The sequence below is a fragment of the Musa acuminata genome, chromosome BXJ2-9 (assembly GCF_036884655.1).
Source record: "Musa acuminata AAA Group cultivar baxijiao chromosome BXJ2-9, Cavendish_Baxijiao_AAA, whole genome shotgun sequence".
Lineage (NCBI taxonomy): Eukaryota > Viridiplantae > Streptophyta > Magnoliopsida > Zingiberales > Musaceae > Musa > Musa acuminata.
In genome coordinates this window covers 10,594,766-10,610,347 of record NC_088346.1, presented here as the reverse complement: position 1 = coordinate 10,610,347, position 15,582 = coordinate 10,594,766, and the positions used below count along the sequence as shown (strand labels likewise).

The 15,582-nt window shown below is 36.4% G+C and overlaps 2 protein-coding genes across 7 annotated transcripts; both read right to left on the bottom strand.

The window, feature by feature from the left end:
* Nucleotides 1-832: 832 nt before the first annotated feature.
* On the bottom strand, nt 833-6,689 carry LOC135623094 (transcription factor TGA2.3-like). The gene is made up of 11 exons (XM_065125630.1): nt 6,499-6,689; nt 6,341-6,399; nt 6,155-6,243; nt 5,898-6,074; nt 5,741-5,818; nt 5,591-5,650; nt 3,179-3,256; nt 3,025-3,082; nt 1,874-2,145; nt 1,534-1,782; nt 833-1,357 (listed from the first exon to the last, which is right to left on the bottom strand). Exons 1-11 carry the CDS (start codon nt 6,519-6,521, stop codon nt 1,211-1,213), a joined length of 1,290 nt encoding a protein of 429 aa, XP_064981702.1. The 5' UTR covers nt 6,522-6,689; the 3' UTR covers nt 833-1,210.
* An 811-nt stretch (nt 6,690-7,500) lies between these two features.
* Nucleotides 7,501-14,864, bottom strand: LOC135623095 (MADS-box transcription factor 23-like). 6 transcript variants are annotated; one of them, XM_065125634.1, is made up of 9 exons: nt 14,695-14,847; nt 14,395-14,612; nt 12,998-13,076; nt 8,763-8,824; nt 8,381-8,480; nt 8,252-8,293; nt 8,085-8,168; nt 7,844-8,016; nt 7,501-7,756 (listed from the first exon to the last, which is right to left on the bottom strand). In XM_065125634.1, the coding sequence occupies exons 1-9, from the start codon at nt 14,761-14,763 to the stop codon at nt 7,729-7,731; spliced, it is 855 nt and encodes a 284-aa protein (XP_064981706.1). In that variant the 5' UTR covers nt 14,764-14,847; the 3' UTR covers nt 7,501-7,728. The 6 variants fall into 6 exon arrangements, with proteins under 6 accessions (XP_064981706.1, XP_064981707.1, XP_064981704.1 ...); XM_065125635.1 differs by having other exon boundaries at nt 7,844-8,004; nt 14,695-14,842; XM_065125632.1 differs by having other exon boundaries at nt 8,252-8,480; nt 14,395-14,629; nt 14,715-14,864.
* Between the last annotated feature and the right edge of the window lie 718 nt (nt 14,865-15,582).

Genomic DNA, 15,582 nt, shown 5'->3' with positions numbered 1-15,582 from the left:
GAGGACAACATTGTCATCATCCCGGAGATCAAGTTAATTGAGGTCAAACTCTAACTGGTGTGGTTACTAGTCGATATACAGCCACACATGGGCACGACGATGAGGTTACCAGTCAACCAGTTGAGATAGGCGATGGAGAGTTAGTGCACCGTCAGCAAGACCTATGCGGTGCCATGGAACACATGGTTGATAGAGGTTTTAGGGTTTCTTTCTTTCTTAATTAATAGAATATTTTTATTCCTCATAAATCAAATAATTTTATTTTATCTTTAAATTTATTCTTCGCATTATGTCCTTTAAAAATCAAATATTTATATTATATCTCATAAAAAATTATAATTCTAGCTTTCGTAAACTCAACATTTTTAACATATGTTCTTAATTATAAAATTAATTATTAATTAATTTTAATCGAATATTTTGATCATCATAATTATATTTTTAACTGTTTAATTAGATTTAAATTCGATCAATCAATTTATTATCTAATCAATCAAAATAAAATTTCGATCAATTTTTATTTTTGACTGATTTAATTAGATAAATATTTAGCTCAATTTTAAAAATATACAGTAGATTGGTCAGAGGGTTTCGTAAGAAATTTTAAAAATATAAATTATAACTTTCTTTTATAATCAAATAGGTAAAATTTTCCCTGTAAAAAATATTTTAAAAAAATTATAATGTTTTAGGAACTAAATACAGTTGCCAATTATTGCAACACAACAAAGCGTTTACTAGAATTCCAGCATCCAGATCATATTACAAAATGAATCAAGAATACAGAAGACCACATTATCCATTACCAATTCATTGATGATAGGTTGTTCAAACTCATAATTGCCACAGGAAATATCAACAATGTAGAACAGCTTACAGATAACATGGAAACCAGTGAAAGTTGAGATCAGGTTGTCTTGTTCAGCACTTTCTGCTTGGATCCCGAAAACTTTGAACTATTTTCAAGACTGATACAACAGTAATGTGATCAAACCTGTTTTCTTACCAAGAAAACCAACTTTACGTATCTCTCAGCCAACAATGACACTCCATTTGTCAGAGTAAATATTGTAGATTACTTCAGGTCATGATCTGTCTTTCAACAATCATATACAGATACATCACACTAGTAGAAAATCCTTCAAGTAAATGGCGATTGATAAAATTGCCTACAAGTCACACGTCCTCAACTCACAAAGCAGTATTTAATTTAATCCCTTGGGCGAGCCAACCATAATGAGCTTAGCGCCCGCAGGCGAGAGAAGTAGTCGCTGATTGTTAGTAATGCACGAGCTGCTTGGCGTGTTGTTAGGATTCGATGCATTTGCTGCAGAGTCTGTTGCCGCAAAAGATCAGCCTAGCAAAGATGGAATACCATTACAAAGCTCACAACTACTTCCAAAGAAAACATAATATCGTGTCGATGCAAAAGATCACAGCAAAAGCATGCATTTCACAGTATTTACTTGACTGCTGCATGTAACTAACGTAGAGAGAGCAGCTGTTCATAGTCAAAAGGCATGCATAAGATACCTGGCGAAGGAAGTTCTCGAGTGTGCTCAACTTGCCCATAGCAATAGTCATCTGGCCCATGTAATTTGAAACATTATCAGCACCACCAGCCGGAACAAGAGAAGCAGACGCAAGGGTTTCAGAAAGAGATTGTTGCAAAGCTTCCATCCCTTGCGACAAGGCATCCTCTGCCTGCTGAGATGAATGTTGAAGATTACACAAACCCATCAGCTGTTGATCCGTCAATGGCTCGAGATGGCTCACAAGTATCTGCAGATCATTGAACCAAAGAATGACACCAGCCGCTAGGCCAAAATTTGGAACTACACATCTCACCCTATTCTTGAGAGAAATGCAATACCTTCAGAAGCTCAGATGATCGAAATCCACCCAACCACATGAAACACCTTTCTGCAGGGGTTGTCCACATGCCTGAAAGTATGTGAAATACATCAGACTTTATACCTATGCTTTTAAGTCTGAAAACTTCATCATAATGTCCCATGAAGGTTTCGACAGTAAGTCGCAGCTCATCGTCGTTGACTTGAGAGTTTAGAGCTGATCTAAGATCATTAATCCTTCGTTGGTGATCCTCAAGCCACCTTGCATACTCCAAATCAAATGCCAAGGCTCCTGAAGCAATGTTCAAAGGAGAGCATCAACATCAAGATGGCTGACTGACAAATAGAAACTGAAGGGTTACAGCAGGCAGATGTGACTGGGGAAAATATGAGAGAGAAGAGAAGTGACTCCAGGAATAACAAAAGAATAAATCCTCATAGACAACTAATACGTAATAATAAACTCGTGTGCTTTAGCAAATTAAGCAATAGTGACATAGTACCCCAGCTCCATCATTTTCTACAACTTATATCCAATGTTCTTACAACAGGACCCTACACTTTTTCTCCTACACATCCTACACTCCATTTCATGTGCAATTTACAACAGACCTTTCAGATAAAGAAATTTTCTAGAGCACCTACAACTGTTGTCCTTTACCATTTTTGCATTTAAATTGCTCATCATCTAATGCATCAGATATCCATTTTTTTTAGTTTTACAATACATAATGCAAAAGATATTCAGATGAATATATTCATTTTTAGCATTGATCAGTATGATTCATCACAAAAACTATATGATACAGAAGAGTGACAATAGTTCAATGGACGACACAACTTTGATGATTCATCCAAAACTATCATACATAGATCACGAAATTGCTTTTAAACCCAGCCCACCTACATACAAAGTACAAGTACCATGGATATTTCAAGGAGTTGGAATCTTTCCTGAGCATAGCACAAATATCAAGAAAAAGAAAACATGAAATAATGCAATAAAAAATACAGAATGTAAATTACACTTTAACAAAGCCAACTAGAACAAGTTTGGACAATATGTAAAAGATAAAATTATTAAAATTTCAGAGTGAAACTATCATAAATTCAGATAAATTCCTAATACCACCACAATTGCAGAAGAGGAAGAAAACAAATTTGAACAAACCATTTCCTCCAATTGAATAACTATGGTCACCCATGAATCCACTTGCTATTAAAATGCCCTGCACAATGGAAGAATGATGAGACTGACGTTTCATAAAGAGACCAATTTTCAGTTTAAAGACTCAAGAGGAGAGAGATGATAATAGTAGGAATACTTGTTGGCGTGCTCGCTGCAGAACTTGCTCCAGTTGTATCAACTTTACACGGCTATTTTCAAGCTGTTGAACATATGCCTATAACAAGCACCATTCTTATTATTAGATCATGCACTTCCAAATGAGAAGGGGAAACCAAAAGAACCAATGAAACAATAGGAGTTAATAATACATATACACATATATTGTCAACTTGGTGCAGAAACCAAGAAGCACTCTCAGATATCAACACATGATTTAGAAACAATCATTTTGATATATATTCATTTAATATCTTATGTATTAGGGGCGTAACATAAGTTCATTATCTATAGGAATGATAAAATACAGAAACATCACTCTAAAGAAGAAAAACCCAAAAGTCTGGCTAATTTTCATTATTTTGAATATTTTTAGTGTCATAAAAAATTGCTTGATATAAACATAAACAAACGTCTTATGTTAGTTATGTTTTGTAAAAATCATTGGCATCAATCAAACAAGTACATGAAGCTGAGTTCCACCTGGTCTGTCTCTCACTCTCCCCTATAGAAAAATAAAGGCATCAAAGATAGATCAATAATGACACATTATTATAAGCACCTGCAACATGTGCCATACATTTGCATAGATTGAATTTGAGCAAAGGCCGAGGAGTTGAGCTAGCTTCCTATGATGACGATTGAATCTAGATTGAGGCCACAATACTTGCTTTATAATGTCAGCATTTCAAATTGAAGGTCAACATTATAAAGCATCGCAAACAATATCTAAGAAAATGAGATAGTGAGAATGATTCAAAATATAGGTTCCCCTTTTTGCAACATGATAAGATGCACACTTGGCCATAGATGTGCTAGTTATCTGCAAAATAATTTTTTTACTAATCCATGCTAGCCTATATGTTGCAAAAACTGATACTTACCTTAAATATCTTCAGCCTGCAAATTAGTACTTGTGTGATGCTCTTCAGTTCCTTACATATTTTGAAGGAAAATGCACAAAGGATTGCGGTAGATTTTAACATTGAGCATACAGATTACAGACAACAAGGTTATTAAGAACTTCGCATTTATACTTCTATAGTAACATATATTCCCCTTGTTTCATACGAATGATTCGATCAACTATTCTCATTCCAGATAATTTTCTTTAAATATGTAATACCAACAGATTAGGCTAGTGCATATTCAAGCCATAATTTGGGGTCATTGGAGTCGAAAAGTGAATTACATGGCGAAAAATAAACTCAACGCATGAATGGCACGTGAGAGTCAGTCCCACATCAACAATGAAAAGAAAATGTTTATATTGTATCCTTTAATAGCTCACTAAATTTGACTTTTTGAAAGAAGTCTCCAGATACATATTTTGAGGTGTTAAGCTAGATGGTGTGCCCTATAAAACTATAGTGGTGATTCTTACGCAACCATTTCTACACAAAATCTGGTTCGAGTAGCAAAGTTGTACTGATGGAAGATGCGTGTATTCTGTAGAAAAATCAGAAGAATGAATAAAAACGAATTTGGAAATTACATGACTCGCAATTGGGTGAACACAAGGCACTCAAAGTTTCAAATAATAACCTCAGCTTTTTTTTTTCATTAAGTAGTACCTTAGCCCAACACTTGTACAATTATGCACTCCTGGAAGCCAAATTACACCACACACTAAGGACCAGCTGAAAACTTGCATGTCATCTTCCATGCAGACCCATGAAGGAATACTTGAGATTTTGCTATTTGGGAATAGATGATAACTTGAATGCATGTCAAATTATACAGCACAGTTGACAGTGCATTATTCCGTGGTATAAAGAACAAGTGAGCTTAGCAAAGTAGCAATGATTACTGCTTTTTCTACTAATCTTTTCTATTAAAAATTTTCGACAGGCTGCTTGATCACATTCTTTTTTTAAAAGAAAAACAGAGGTGGAAGACAACAGAAATATATACCTACAACTAGAAGAAAAGTTACAATAAACTAAAAGGCGTTGATTTAAAACAAGACTGCTTTCACTGCATGAAAGGCTGATAGTGTCCATTTCGAATGACAAAACACAGAGAAACAAGTACTAGTTCTTAACTAAAAATACACTAAACATGGTCTGTACAATTGCCATACTCTTTGGAAAGGAAAACCTATGCATGAAGTTGATGTTAGGATACAACAAACAGCGATTATTATGCTTCACTTTCATATCGTAGTATGCTCGGTAGCAACTAGCAATCAACAATCAGTGAAACTTAAAACAATAATAACTTGCTACGGATATGCCAACTAACATAAAGCTAACATCTTAGCCTACAGCAATCTTTGAGAGGCTAACACACTAAATTTCATGCGATATAAACTAATAAGGTATCAATATGATTACACTCTTTAAGGTGCAAAAAAAAAATATTTTTTTTGCCTAGAGCAAGAAAAAAAAACCTTTTTCCGCAAGCGACTTTTTCGTGCAGCCTCACGATTTTGAGCAAGTCTACGCAGTGTCTGCATCAGAAATTAGTGAAAGCATCATCCACTATTCATTCTAACATAACCCAAGCAATACAAATAAATTCAACTTGACGTTTAAGACACCTTTTGCTCCCCTGCTTTCCCCTTTGACATTGCAGAAGAATCCGCACAGATAATAGCACCTTGCTGAACACCACCAAACTGTGGAACAGCAACAAAGAATTCCATAAACGTACAAAGTCAATCTTAGAAGAGTAAAACAAGATGGTAGAATGCCCACCATCTTAGTCCTATCCTCGATCTCGACGTCGGTTGATGTATCCGTTCTTGGGCTGCTCACTACCATCGCAGAGTCGCCCCAGTTCTCAATTTGTCCTCTCGAGAACGCCATCCTGCCAGCATCCACATTTGTCGCAGCCGCCGCCGTCGGAGCAGACACGTCCAGCGATGCCATACTCTGTTACAAGACAATTACATCACAAAACACGTCGCGTTCTAACAATGCCCACTAAAAGAAAAAGAGGTGACGATAAACACCGCATGGTTTATGGCCCCAAAGTGCAGGTGTAGGGGTGAGGAATTGACAGCAGTGAGATTGCTTGAGCTCTTGGGACTAAGAATGGGACCTTCAGAGTGGAACAGAACAAACAAAAGGAGAAAGGCATCAATCCCCGTCGTAATTCAGGAAGAAGCTGCAGGACCAGGATAAGAGAAGCAACAAACTTCTGGTGAGGTCGAGAACAGCATCGCCGATGTTGAATCCAGACGGGGCCTGTTCTCCTCTGAAACAAGGAAGCAAAGCATAAAAGCAAAACACTGTCATTTGCTACAAACCAGTGCTACTTCAGCTGATTCAATACACATGGAATTAAGTACGGTACCGGTAGAGATGAGAAGAGTACATAGCAGCGGAAGAGACGAAGGGAAGCGGAGGAAGAGGAGACTATGGGAGCTCAGCATTCTCTGCACAGAGAAGTAGGAACGGAGAATACACACAAACAAGAAATTAAGGCAGCTTCCTTGTTTTCCTTTCTCTCACTAAACTGAGACTCCCGCTGTCGCATCAGCGAGATCATCAATCAGTCCATCAATCCACCCATCCATCCATCCTTTATCTATCAGTTTTAAATACGATTTCCAGGGTGCCTATCACGTCAACCTTTTTAGTTATGCTTTTATAGAGATCAGTGCAGTAGATATATGTGTATATAATGAGCTTGCATGGGAATGTGGGTGGAAATAATGGAGATATCGTCTGAACACAGCTCTGAAGGAGTGATAATAATAATAGCAGCTGCGAACAATAATGACAAAGCTGGAGGTGTCTGCAAGCGGATCGCTTTCGAGCTCGGGGGGTGTCAGCGTATCGGTACGGAGGCCCCTTTGGGGCGTATTTTTGTGTGTGCCGTAGGGTGCGTCGGACGGGCGGTGGCCGCGAGCGCGGGACGTGTGCGACCCCCTCGCGACGCGGGTACGGCCGCTGCCGAGCTCTGCCGATGGGACCGCCCCGCCTCGGGAGGCGGGGAACATCTGGGCGCCCTGTGAAGCGTGCCATGACAGGCGACAGAGAGAGACTGTGCGAGGTTGAGAAGGGCAGGTTGGGCAGCATGCAGCAGCAGCAGCTGCTGCAGCGTTGAGACAAAAGGTTCTCATGAAGAGCTGCAGTGCGCACTGACGCTTCGTACCAAGGGAGTTTCTTACGCGAGGTGGACCCCCCCAACGACACTCACGGCCACCTCGGATCAGACGACTGGGGGGCTGGGAGAGTCACTGGACACGAACTCTTTTCGTTCCTCGGGGGCTGACAAGATTTTGATTACATTGCGTAGTACTGCTAAGTAGGGGTATGTGATCATGGATTTGGTTCTCAATTTGTTCAACAGTGAAAGGTATTCAACATCATATCAGTGTCCACGAGTCCATAAATTAAACAATCTTAATAAGTAACCACTCACCCTTCCTACTAAATCGATCATTGTTAGAATCACGCACACATCATTTTTCACATAATAAGTGGCAAAAACTATTTTGCGATGTCACTGCTGCACTTTCACGTAATTAAAGATCACTCGCCTGGGACTTCAAACATGAGCGTTGAGATAATAGACGTACTAACCATCTCTGTAGTGTAGCTGAAGTCTGCTTCAAAATTGCAGTTGTGAGTTGTATAGTTAGATAAGAAATGTGTAACGCAGCACTCTCCTACTTTTATGTGACGAAAGTTACCTTAGATTTGGAGGCGGCTCTGTTTTGATTCCGTCTGCGTTCGGCTGTGGCTGGCTTAATCGAAGATGAATGGGCTTGTATGCTGCTTCATCTGTGATACTGAAATCATATGGTACAATTGAGCCTCTGTCAGTACCATTTTTGCCCTTGGCTGCATATACCTGACATTGATTCTTGAATGAGTAACGTCTTAGACAGTAAGTTGCCTTTCCTGGGATGAAATTGCTTTTATGTCTGGTACCTCTTTGTATAATTCCATGTTTTCTTGACGAATCATGTTTATCTTCTTGTATAGTTCCAGATTTTCTTGGTGAATAAGCCTTCCCTGCGGTGAAAACAGCATAAGCATTGGTGAAATTAATATAGAATGCTAAACATATTGGAGAGAGAGCAAAATTTTGTTGTAACCTTTCGATCCAGTTCTTGTATTTCTTCTTCCAAGAGTTGGTCCTGCAGAAAAAACTTGTGTACATCATATAGAACAGCTGCTTTAAGAAGCAAAAAATAAGATACCGAGCGAGCGGAGACAGTCAGGACCTTCTTCATTCTGACATTACGTACGCTCATTCTGAGTTGGTTCTCTAGATTTTGTAGATCTTTAACACTAAGACCAGAAATTTCTTCCCCCGTCAATTGCCTGCAGTTAAAATTCATTTGAAATTTGAAATGTGATGTTCATGATATTAACTCCTCATTATAACGTCCATAATGATGAAACATGCAGTTTTAAAATTGGTTTTTAGTAGCCTTTGGTTGTAATTCTCAGGACGATGGATGCATGAATAATCATATATAATCATTTTTGGAGCCATGAAAGAAAAAAATATATAATTGTCAGTAAAATTACCCCGGTTTATTCTACTAGCAAAATGGATTTTAAGTGACATTGTATCTATTTGAGTTTATAGGGTGATCATACCTCAAATTTTGTTGTAAGTTATACAATTGCTGCCTCAAGCTTGCTGCTTCCCTTTGCCAAAACTGATGAGTAGAATCACAAGGTTCAAACAATGTTGATATGTATTATTCACAGTTCAGGAGCTAAGATCTGAAGACATTATTTTTCTTTTGAGATGGAACTGTGAGATGAAATATAACAATGAAGTGTTACAGACTAGTTAAGAAACTAGTAAATGCTAAAAGATTACTTATGAATGCTACAGTCAGTATTCTTGGCTATAATTTATTTGATTTCCTATCATTTTTTAATTATGGCATTCGTATTGTTGGTCATTGTCTCCTTGTTTCCTGTGGTGCCAATGCTTTTAAAGGTGATGATCCTAATTCTGGGTAGGTAACTCATTTTTTGCGTTTACATCTTGAAGCAGACGCAGTGACTGTACAAGCAGATGCAGATTTAAAGAGTTGATAATTTTTATTAATCATTACTACATTAATCATTACTCTGTGAATCTTAATCATTACTACATTAACTTTGTAAGCTCAAGTTGGACCCGAACGATCTTTTTGTCTAATTGAACTCATTATTATATGAAATAAATGTGCTGCTTTTTCAATACAGCATATACTTTGATATCTTTTAATTGGGATTAAAAGCTTTCCTTGTGCACTTAGTTATAACAACAGGGCGCTCTAAAAATCATTTGTGACCCAGATTTAACTACTATTCTTGAACATATCTTGATGGATATGTCCTTAGCTGGGAGATTCCAAGTTGAGTGGTAACCGTGGAAAAATGCCCTCTCCAGATATTACTTAAGGTAATTGATTGCAGATCAAACTAGAGAGCATTTAGGTGACTGATGGTAATAAATAAACATGCAAATTATTAACAAAATTGAAACTCTCCGCAATTACTTGAAACTCAAATCTAAAATCCAATTGAGGCATAATAATTAAATTAATTCTTGCCTTGTAGATTGATGTCCTATATTATTAGGATAAAATCTTGGTAAGAACAAAATTATCCATTCCATAGAAACTTAACTCTTAGACTTCGACATATAATGGATGATGACATATAGTTAAACCTGACCTATGTCTTATCATGGTATTACTAATGATAACGAAAAATATTCTTCGGATCAATGATCTAGTAAATATTTTTCTAAGTGCAAATTAGGAATCCTTCGTTATAAATGAAAGGTCCTCCAACAGCATAGGGATTCAGCTCTCTTTCTCTTTTTCCCTATTTCCACACCAGGTTATCCCCTGACTTTGACAACAGAGGACCAAACCGAGGACGAAACTGATGGCATTCTCTTGTTATTTGAAGGAGTCTTGTGGAGGTTCAACTCTTGGTTGTTTGAAACCTAGTTCGCTTTATATGCCCACTAATTCCATGCACATACTTTGCACATGAATCTGGTCTGGAAGGAATGTACATGCCATTTGTTTTACCGGTCAATAAATGGTGGCTAAAAGTGCCTATGATGCCTCAAGTTGAAGAGAGCAGATACCTCAGATGGGACAAACGATCATCTCGATCTAAACAGCCATCAATTTGAGGTAATTCTTTGGGGAAAAAGGTCATCCAATGAATATGGTTTGGAAAAGGAAATGAAAATATTTTATTTTCATTGGCTACTCAACAATAAAAGACAATATGGTTACGAAACATGTTTATTTCTCTGGTTTCTTCGTTCTATGCTTAAGAAAGGAAAAAGAATGATGCAAATACTATTAACATGGTCATAGTCATTGGCTAGGGATTGGTCGACCAATAAAATATCACTTATCAAACATCTATTTTGCCAACTAGACGACAAATCTTTAGGTTTTTTTCGATTTTCCTGTGTATACAGCCTGAAATTGTTTTAAACTATAAGTATTTGTTTGACTTTGCATGCTTATAACAGTCCAACTTTCTGATCTGATTGTTAAGCAATCAGAAGGGTTGAAACACAGAGGTCAAAGAAAGAAAAATAGTGGGTTAATTTGTGCCCTTTTTTTTTTCAAGAAACTATGGTCACATGATTTTGAATCTAACCATCTGGTACAAAATTACAAACTATCAATCACTTACATTAAGGTTTTTATTTTCCTACAAGCATTATTAAAAACTTTATAATAAATCTAAATGATTAATATGTATCAAATTTGATATCAGCTCAATCCAAAAACTTAATACGAATCAAACCTAGTATATATAACCCGACTTCTACAATTCTTTGTGATACCGTACTATCCTCTAATTTATCTTTATTTATCTCTCACATATAAATATTTTTAATAAATATAAATTTTATAATTTTATTCCTCAGACATCCTTGTTTCTTTCCTTATAGAAAGTGTAAAAATTTTACCCTCGGATTGTTCCATCTACTTAGCATAGGATTTATTTTAACTATGGTGTCACAATGTATGTATGAATAATTGAGACCTCAAAAGATGGACCCACTGAATTATTAAATAAAATAGAAAAAATAAAAATAAAAAAGAAGCTAGTTATTTTTTTTAACTAGCTTCTTTTTTATTCTTTAAATATATATATACATATAAATATCATATAATGTATATACATATATTATAATATTTGGAAATCACTGAACTAGTCTCCTCAAAACAACTTTTAATGCACTACTACATTTATTATAGTTTTTTCAATCTTTAGAAAATTATTATCACCTAAATTGGTTCTTTTAGAACTACATTGTCATAGGTTAAGAATTTGTTCAAGGATCTTGTTATTAATAGTCAAGGTCATTCGGCCAGACTCTTTTAGAAAAATTATAACCAACTAAACCAAGGAGATGGATCTTCATATAGAAATATAGCAAGTTCAAGATCATTGCTAACTAAGTTATTTGGTTTCATTAAATAATCTGAATAATGATAAGTTATTTGAAGTATTGGCAGAAATTTTTTTGAAACCTTCCTTAGGTAATTTTATTTAGTTGAAGGTGAGATTCAATTATAGGGCCCTTCACATTGATAGTCAAATGCTATGCTAGCTTAAAGGATGATTATCAAGATAAGGTACGGTTTAGCCCAGAATTATGCTTCCAATCCCTACCAAATGGTCATATGTATCTTAGCACTATGGTTGTGTCCTCACATTGCCATATACACAAATGATTGTAGAGAATGAATGTCAAATTTGGGGTAACATGTAAAGCCCAGCGAGCATGTTATCAGAAGAAAATTACAAAGCTATAGCAAGATTTAATTTATGAAAATGATGGAAAACAATGAGAACGCCTCGATCATCTTGTCGAGCTCATGTAGAGTCAAGTTTTTGACTCTGCAACTGCAAAATCTCAGTGAAATGTCTAAATCCTTGTTTTAGAACTTGAGGATGAATGACATCTTGAAATCTCGTTTTATATCATCGAGACACTCCAAGGAGTATTACTGTCATGGTTGCTTTCTTGTAGAGATCCTACAAACCCTCGACATCTTCATTATCTTATGTAATTCCTACCATATTTGTTCTTAATCACCTGCTTCTTCCCTTTCTCCTATCAGACAGTACATTATTCCTTCCCTTTCTTTTATCCTGTTAATCACCATCTTCATTATCTCGTGTACTTTAACCCTCTGTACATATATGTTTTTGAATCATCAAAACCAGATGAGTCTTAGCTCTAATTGAATCGAGTCGGTAATGTCTAGGTTTGACCAATTCTTAACTTGTTGCTCATTATCTAGGCTAATTAGTCCACTAGATCCAACAAAATCATTTTCTAGACAAGTTCTAACTGATACGGACTGGGATTTTTTAGGTTACGACCATCACCAATTCTAGATCAAATTCGATTGGTTATGCATGATTTCTTATTGATCAAATTTGATTTCATGAAGGTGTTGATGTGCCTCAGAAAAAAAAAAAAAAAAAAGGAAAAACCAAATACAAACGAATATGGCTACAACTTGGATAAATATGATACTACTTTTCAATTTTTTGTTTGCCAATAAAAATTTAGCTTTTTTATCTTTTTTTTTAAGCAGAAATTTTTTTTCTTTTGAACTTAACTGACAGAAAATCTACAATCATACATTTTCCAAATGTCGTATTTTCTTAGAGAAGAGCATATTTGAGCAATCCTAAACTTAATTTATCATATTTAGAAAAAGTACTAAATTGTTCAAGAGTATACCATACTTAGTCAATTGGAGTAATTTGCAACTGGATACCGACAAATGAAATTAATAGTGTAGTTCTAAATGAACCAAAGCTCAAGATACGCATACCTTAACCTCAGAAGCGGCAGACATGACTAGCTGTCGCTCCTCTTTTGCTTTGCTATATCGTTCTATGACAGACTCCATGCTGATATTTAGAAAAAATGTAAGCTTGATTCAAACATGAAAAATAAACATTTTCAGTAACTGTTGTTCTGAAATCCACTTAGGCAACAGAGGCAGATTTAATCAATGAAGTACCAAAAAATGAAAAAAAAAAAAAAAATTTAATACAAAATTTTAAAAAATTGAAACATTTAGATTTTATTTTCACTAAATCAATAATCTAATGCTTGATAATGTTTGACTTCCTGTAAAATAAAGATACGAGGTAATAAAAGCCCAGACGGTAGTTCATAAGATCCTTCCAATCTTTGTCCAACCCAGTCAAAACAAAGTGAGTTAGTTTACCTCCCAAAAAAGATAGTCACTGAACCGATAAAATGAAGGAATGTCAATCTCTTAGATTGATCAATGAGTCACACTTTCAGCTAATATACTGAGACGATGACGCTTCTGCTATAATGGATCAAAAGCAGCTCATGAACCATCTTGGTTTCGAGAAGAAGATTGCATTAAATGTGCAGTTCCAATGAACGAGATTTGATGATCTAAATATATGCTAATCCTTATGATGTTGAACAAATAGATCACCAAAAATATATAACTTCCAATCATGGAATCCACTGCTTTCAGCGAGCAAATGCGCCTAACAGTGGAAGAAATTCCAAAGCAACTTGCTTAGGTAGACTTATCCATCTGCGACACTAAATTTCAGCTTTAGGCAAGCAAGACTTCGTCAAACTTCATGTATACTGGAAAAATCTGAGATACATAAAATTGTTCTAATGAAGAAGAATGGTGGCTAATTCTGAATGTAAGAATGTTACATGCTGGGATCAATCGGTCATTTTTCCAGTTTAAAGGGGGTTTGAACAATCAAAATTTTCCGCACTCTAAACCTCAAAGAAAACAGATGTTGTATGTTTCAGTCACTTTACAGATAGGTTGGGGGACAGAGAAAATATCTTCCACTTGTGGTATATGTGGTCTTTTTTTGCGATCTCAATCCGAATCGAGGTACTAAACCATCGTCCGAGGCAAGCACAGCCTCCACCACAAAGCTTAGTCTTAGAAAGCAAAATGCGTCGTCCTCCTTGTATCGGCTTACAGACGTTACTCTTAGAGAAGATAGTTGGAGGAACGCCAAGCACAAAACTTTTTTGGTTGTACCTTGGAAGAAGGGAAATACCTAGGGTCATCGGATGATGAATCAGTGACAGCACCTAGAATTGTCTCATAGATCGAGGCCTCAGCCAAGCGTTCCTATTTGCATGCATGGGTTTGAAAGATCTTTCTACCCATCAGAAGATGATACGAAATGGATACAAATAGAGAAACAGAACCTGGTGCTGGCGAACTCATAGAGGCGACCGGTGCTGGAGAAGACCACCAGGCCGACCTCGGCGTCACAAAGTATGGCGAGCTCCTTGGCCTTCTTCAGCAGCCCGTTCCTCCGCTTCGAGAAGGTCACCTGCCGGCTGGTCGTGTCGTCGATCCTGCGGATCGCGATCTTTCCTCTCCCCATTATCCACCAGTTTATTTCTCCCTCTACCCACCGGAACTGTACCTCGATAAGATCTGCCAAGGGTAAGCTCAAGATGGAAGGGGGAAAAGAATCAAAGAGAATAGGGGGGGACACTGACGACGATGATCTTTCTGTTACCTGGTGAGGATGCAATCTCTTTCAGCGGCAGCCCTTCTTCCTCCATCATCTATATATCTAATATGGAAATAGAAAGAGGAGAGAGAGAGAGAGAGAGAGAGAGAGAGAGAGGTCTTCTTCACACACACACTCTTCCCCTTCCCCACGTTCAAGATAGGAGATTGGAGATTTGAATACTAGGATAGTGAGTGAGATTCCTTTGCAAGCTTTTGTGACGGTGTCGTTTAGCGTCTGGTACAGCGGAGAGAACGACCCAATGTTGTTTTGGGTAGCTCTGACACCGCCTGCCGTATGGATCACCGACGCGTGGCGGGGCCACGAGATTCCGCTCCCTGTTCTCTAATATTTGGACTGGACATGATAATTTATTTTTAGTCAAAGAAAATTTTGAGTCACTATCGATTTCAGTAAACTAAGGGTGAGGCGTCTACCCAGCAAAGAAATAATAAATAATAATGTCTACGAATTCATCCTATTAACACACCATTTTAATTCAAAATCTCAAATTTATTAAATTAATATATGTATATATAATAAATAATAATATATATAATTCGACTCATAGTTTTATTATCTAATAAAATTTTGTGTTCATCGTAAGTGTTTCATGATGATTTTATGGACTAATTACATATTACTTTATGTAGTCAGTTGTTTTGAGATCTATATTTTCAAAAATTATATTGGGATCCCTATATTTATAAAAATAAAATATTTATATAAGATTATTAAATATTTTATTTTCGTAAATATAATGATCTCAATATAACTCGATATAACTATAGTATAGAGATCGAGAAATTAAAGTTAACTAATCATAAAAAATAATCTATAATTAACCATGATTTTGTTTCCTCTTTGTCGACAT

Excerpts from the sequence above, each read along its gene's own strand:
- LOC135623094 (XM_065125630.1), bottom strand. The coding sequence starts at position 6,521 with ATGTACTCTTCTCATCTCTACCG. Across the intron at positions 6,075-6,154 it reads TTGGGGCCATAAACCATGCG|AGTATGGCATCGCTGGACGT; the intron begins GTGTTTATCGTC and ends GTCTTGTAACAG. Across the intron at positions 2,146-3,024 it reads TTATTCAATTGGAGGAAATG|GAGCCTTGGCATTTGATTTG; the intron begins GTTTGTTCAAAT and ends ACATTGCTTCAG.
- LOC135623095 (XM_065125631.1), bottom strand. The coding sequence starts at position 14,763 with ATGATGGAGGAAGAAGGGCTGCCGCTGAAAGAGATTGCATCCTCACCA. Across the intron at positions 8,825-12,997 it reads CTGCCGCTTCTGAGGTTAAG|TTTTGGCAAAGGGAAGCAGC; the intron begins GTATGCGTATCT and ends TCTACTCATCAG. Across the intron at positions 8,481-8,762 it reads AACTTACAACAAAATTTGAG|GCAATTGACGGGGGAAGAAA; the intron begins GTATGATCACCC and ends TTTTAACTGCAG.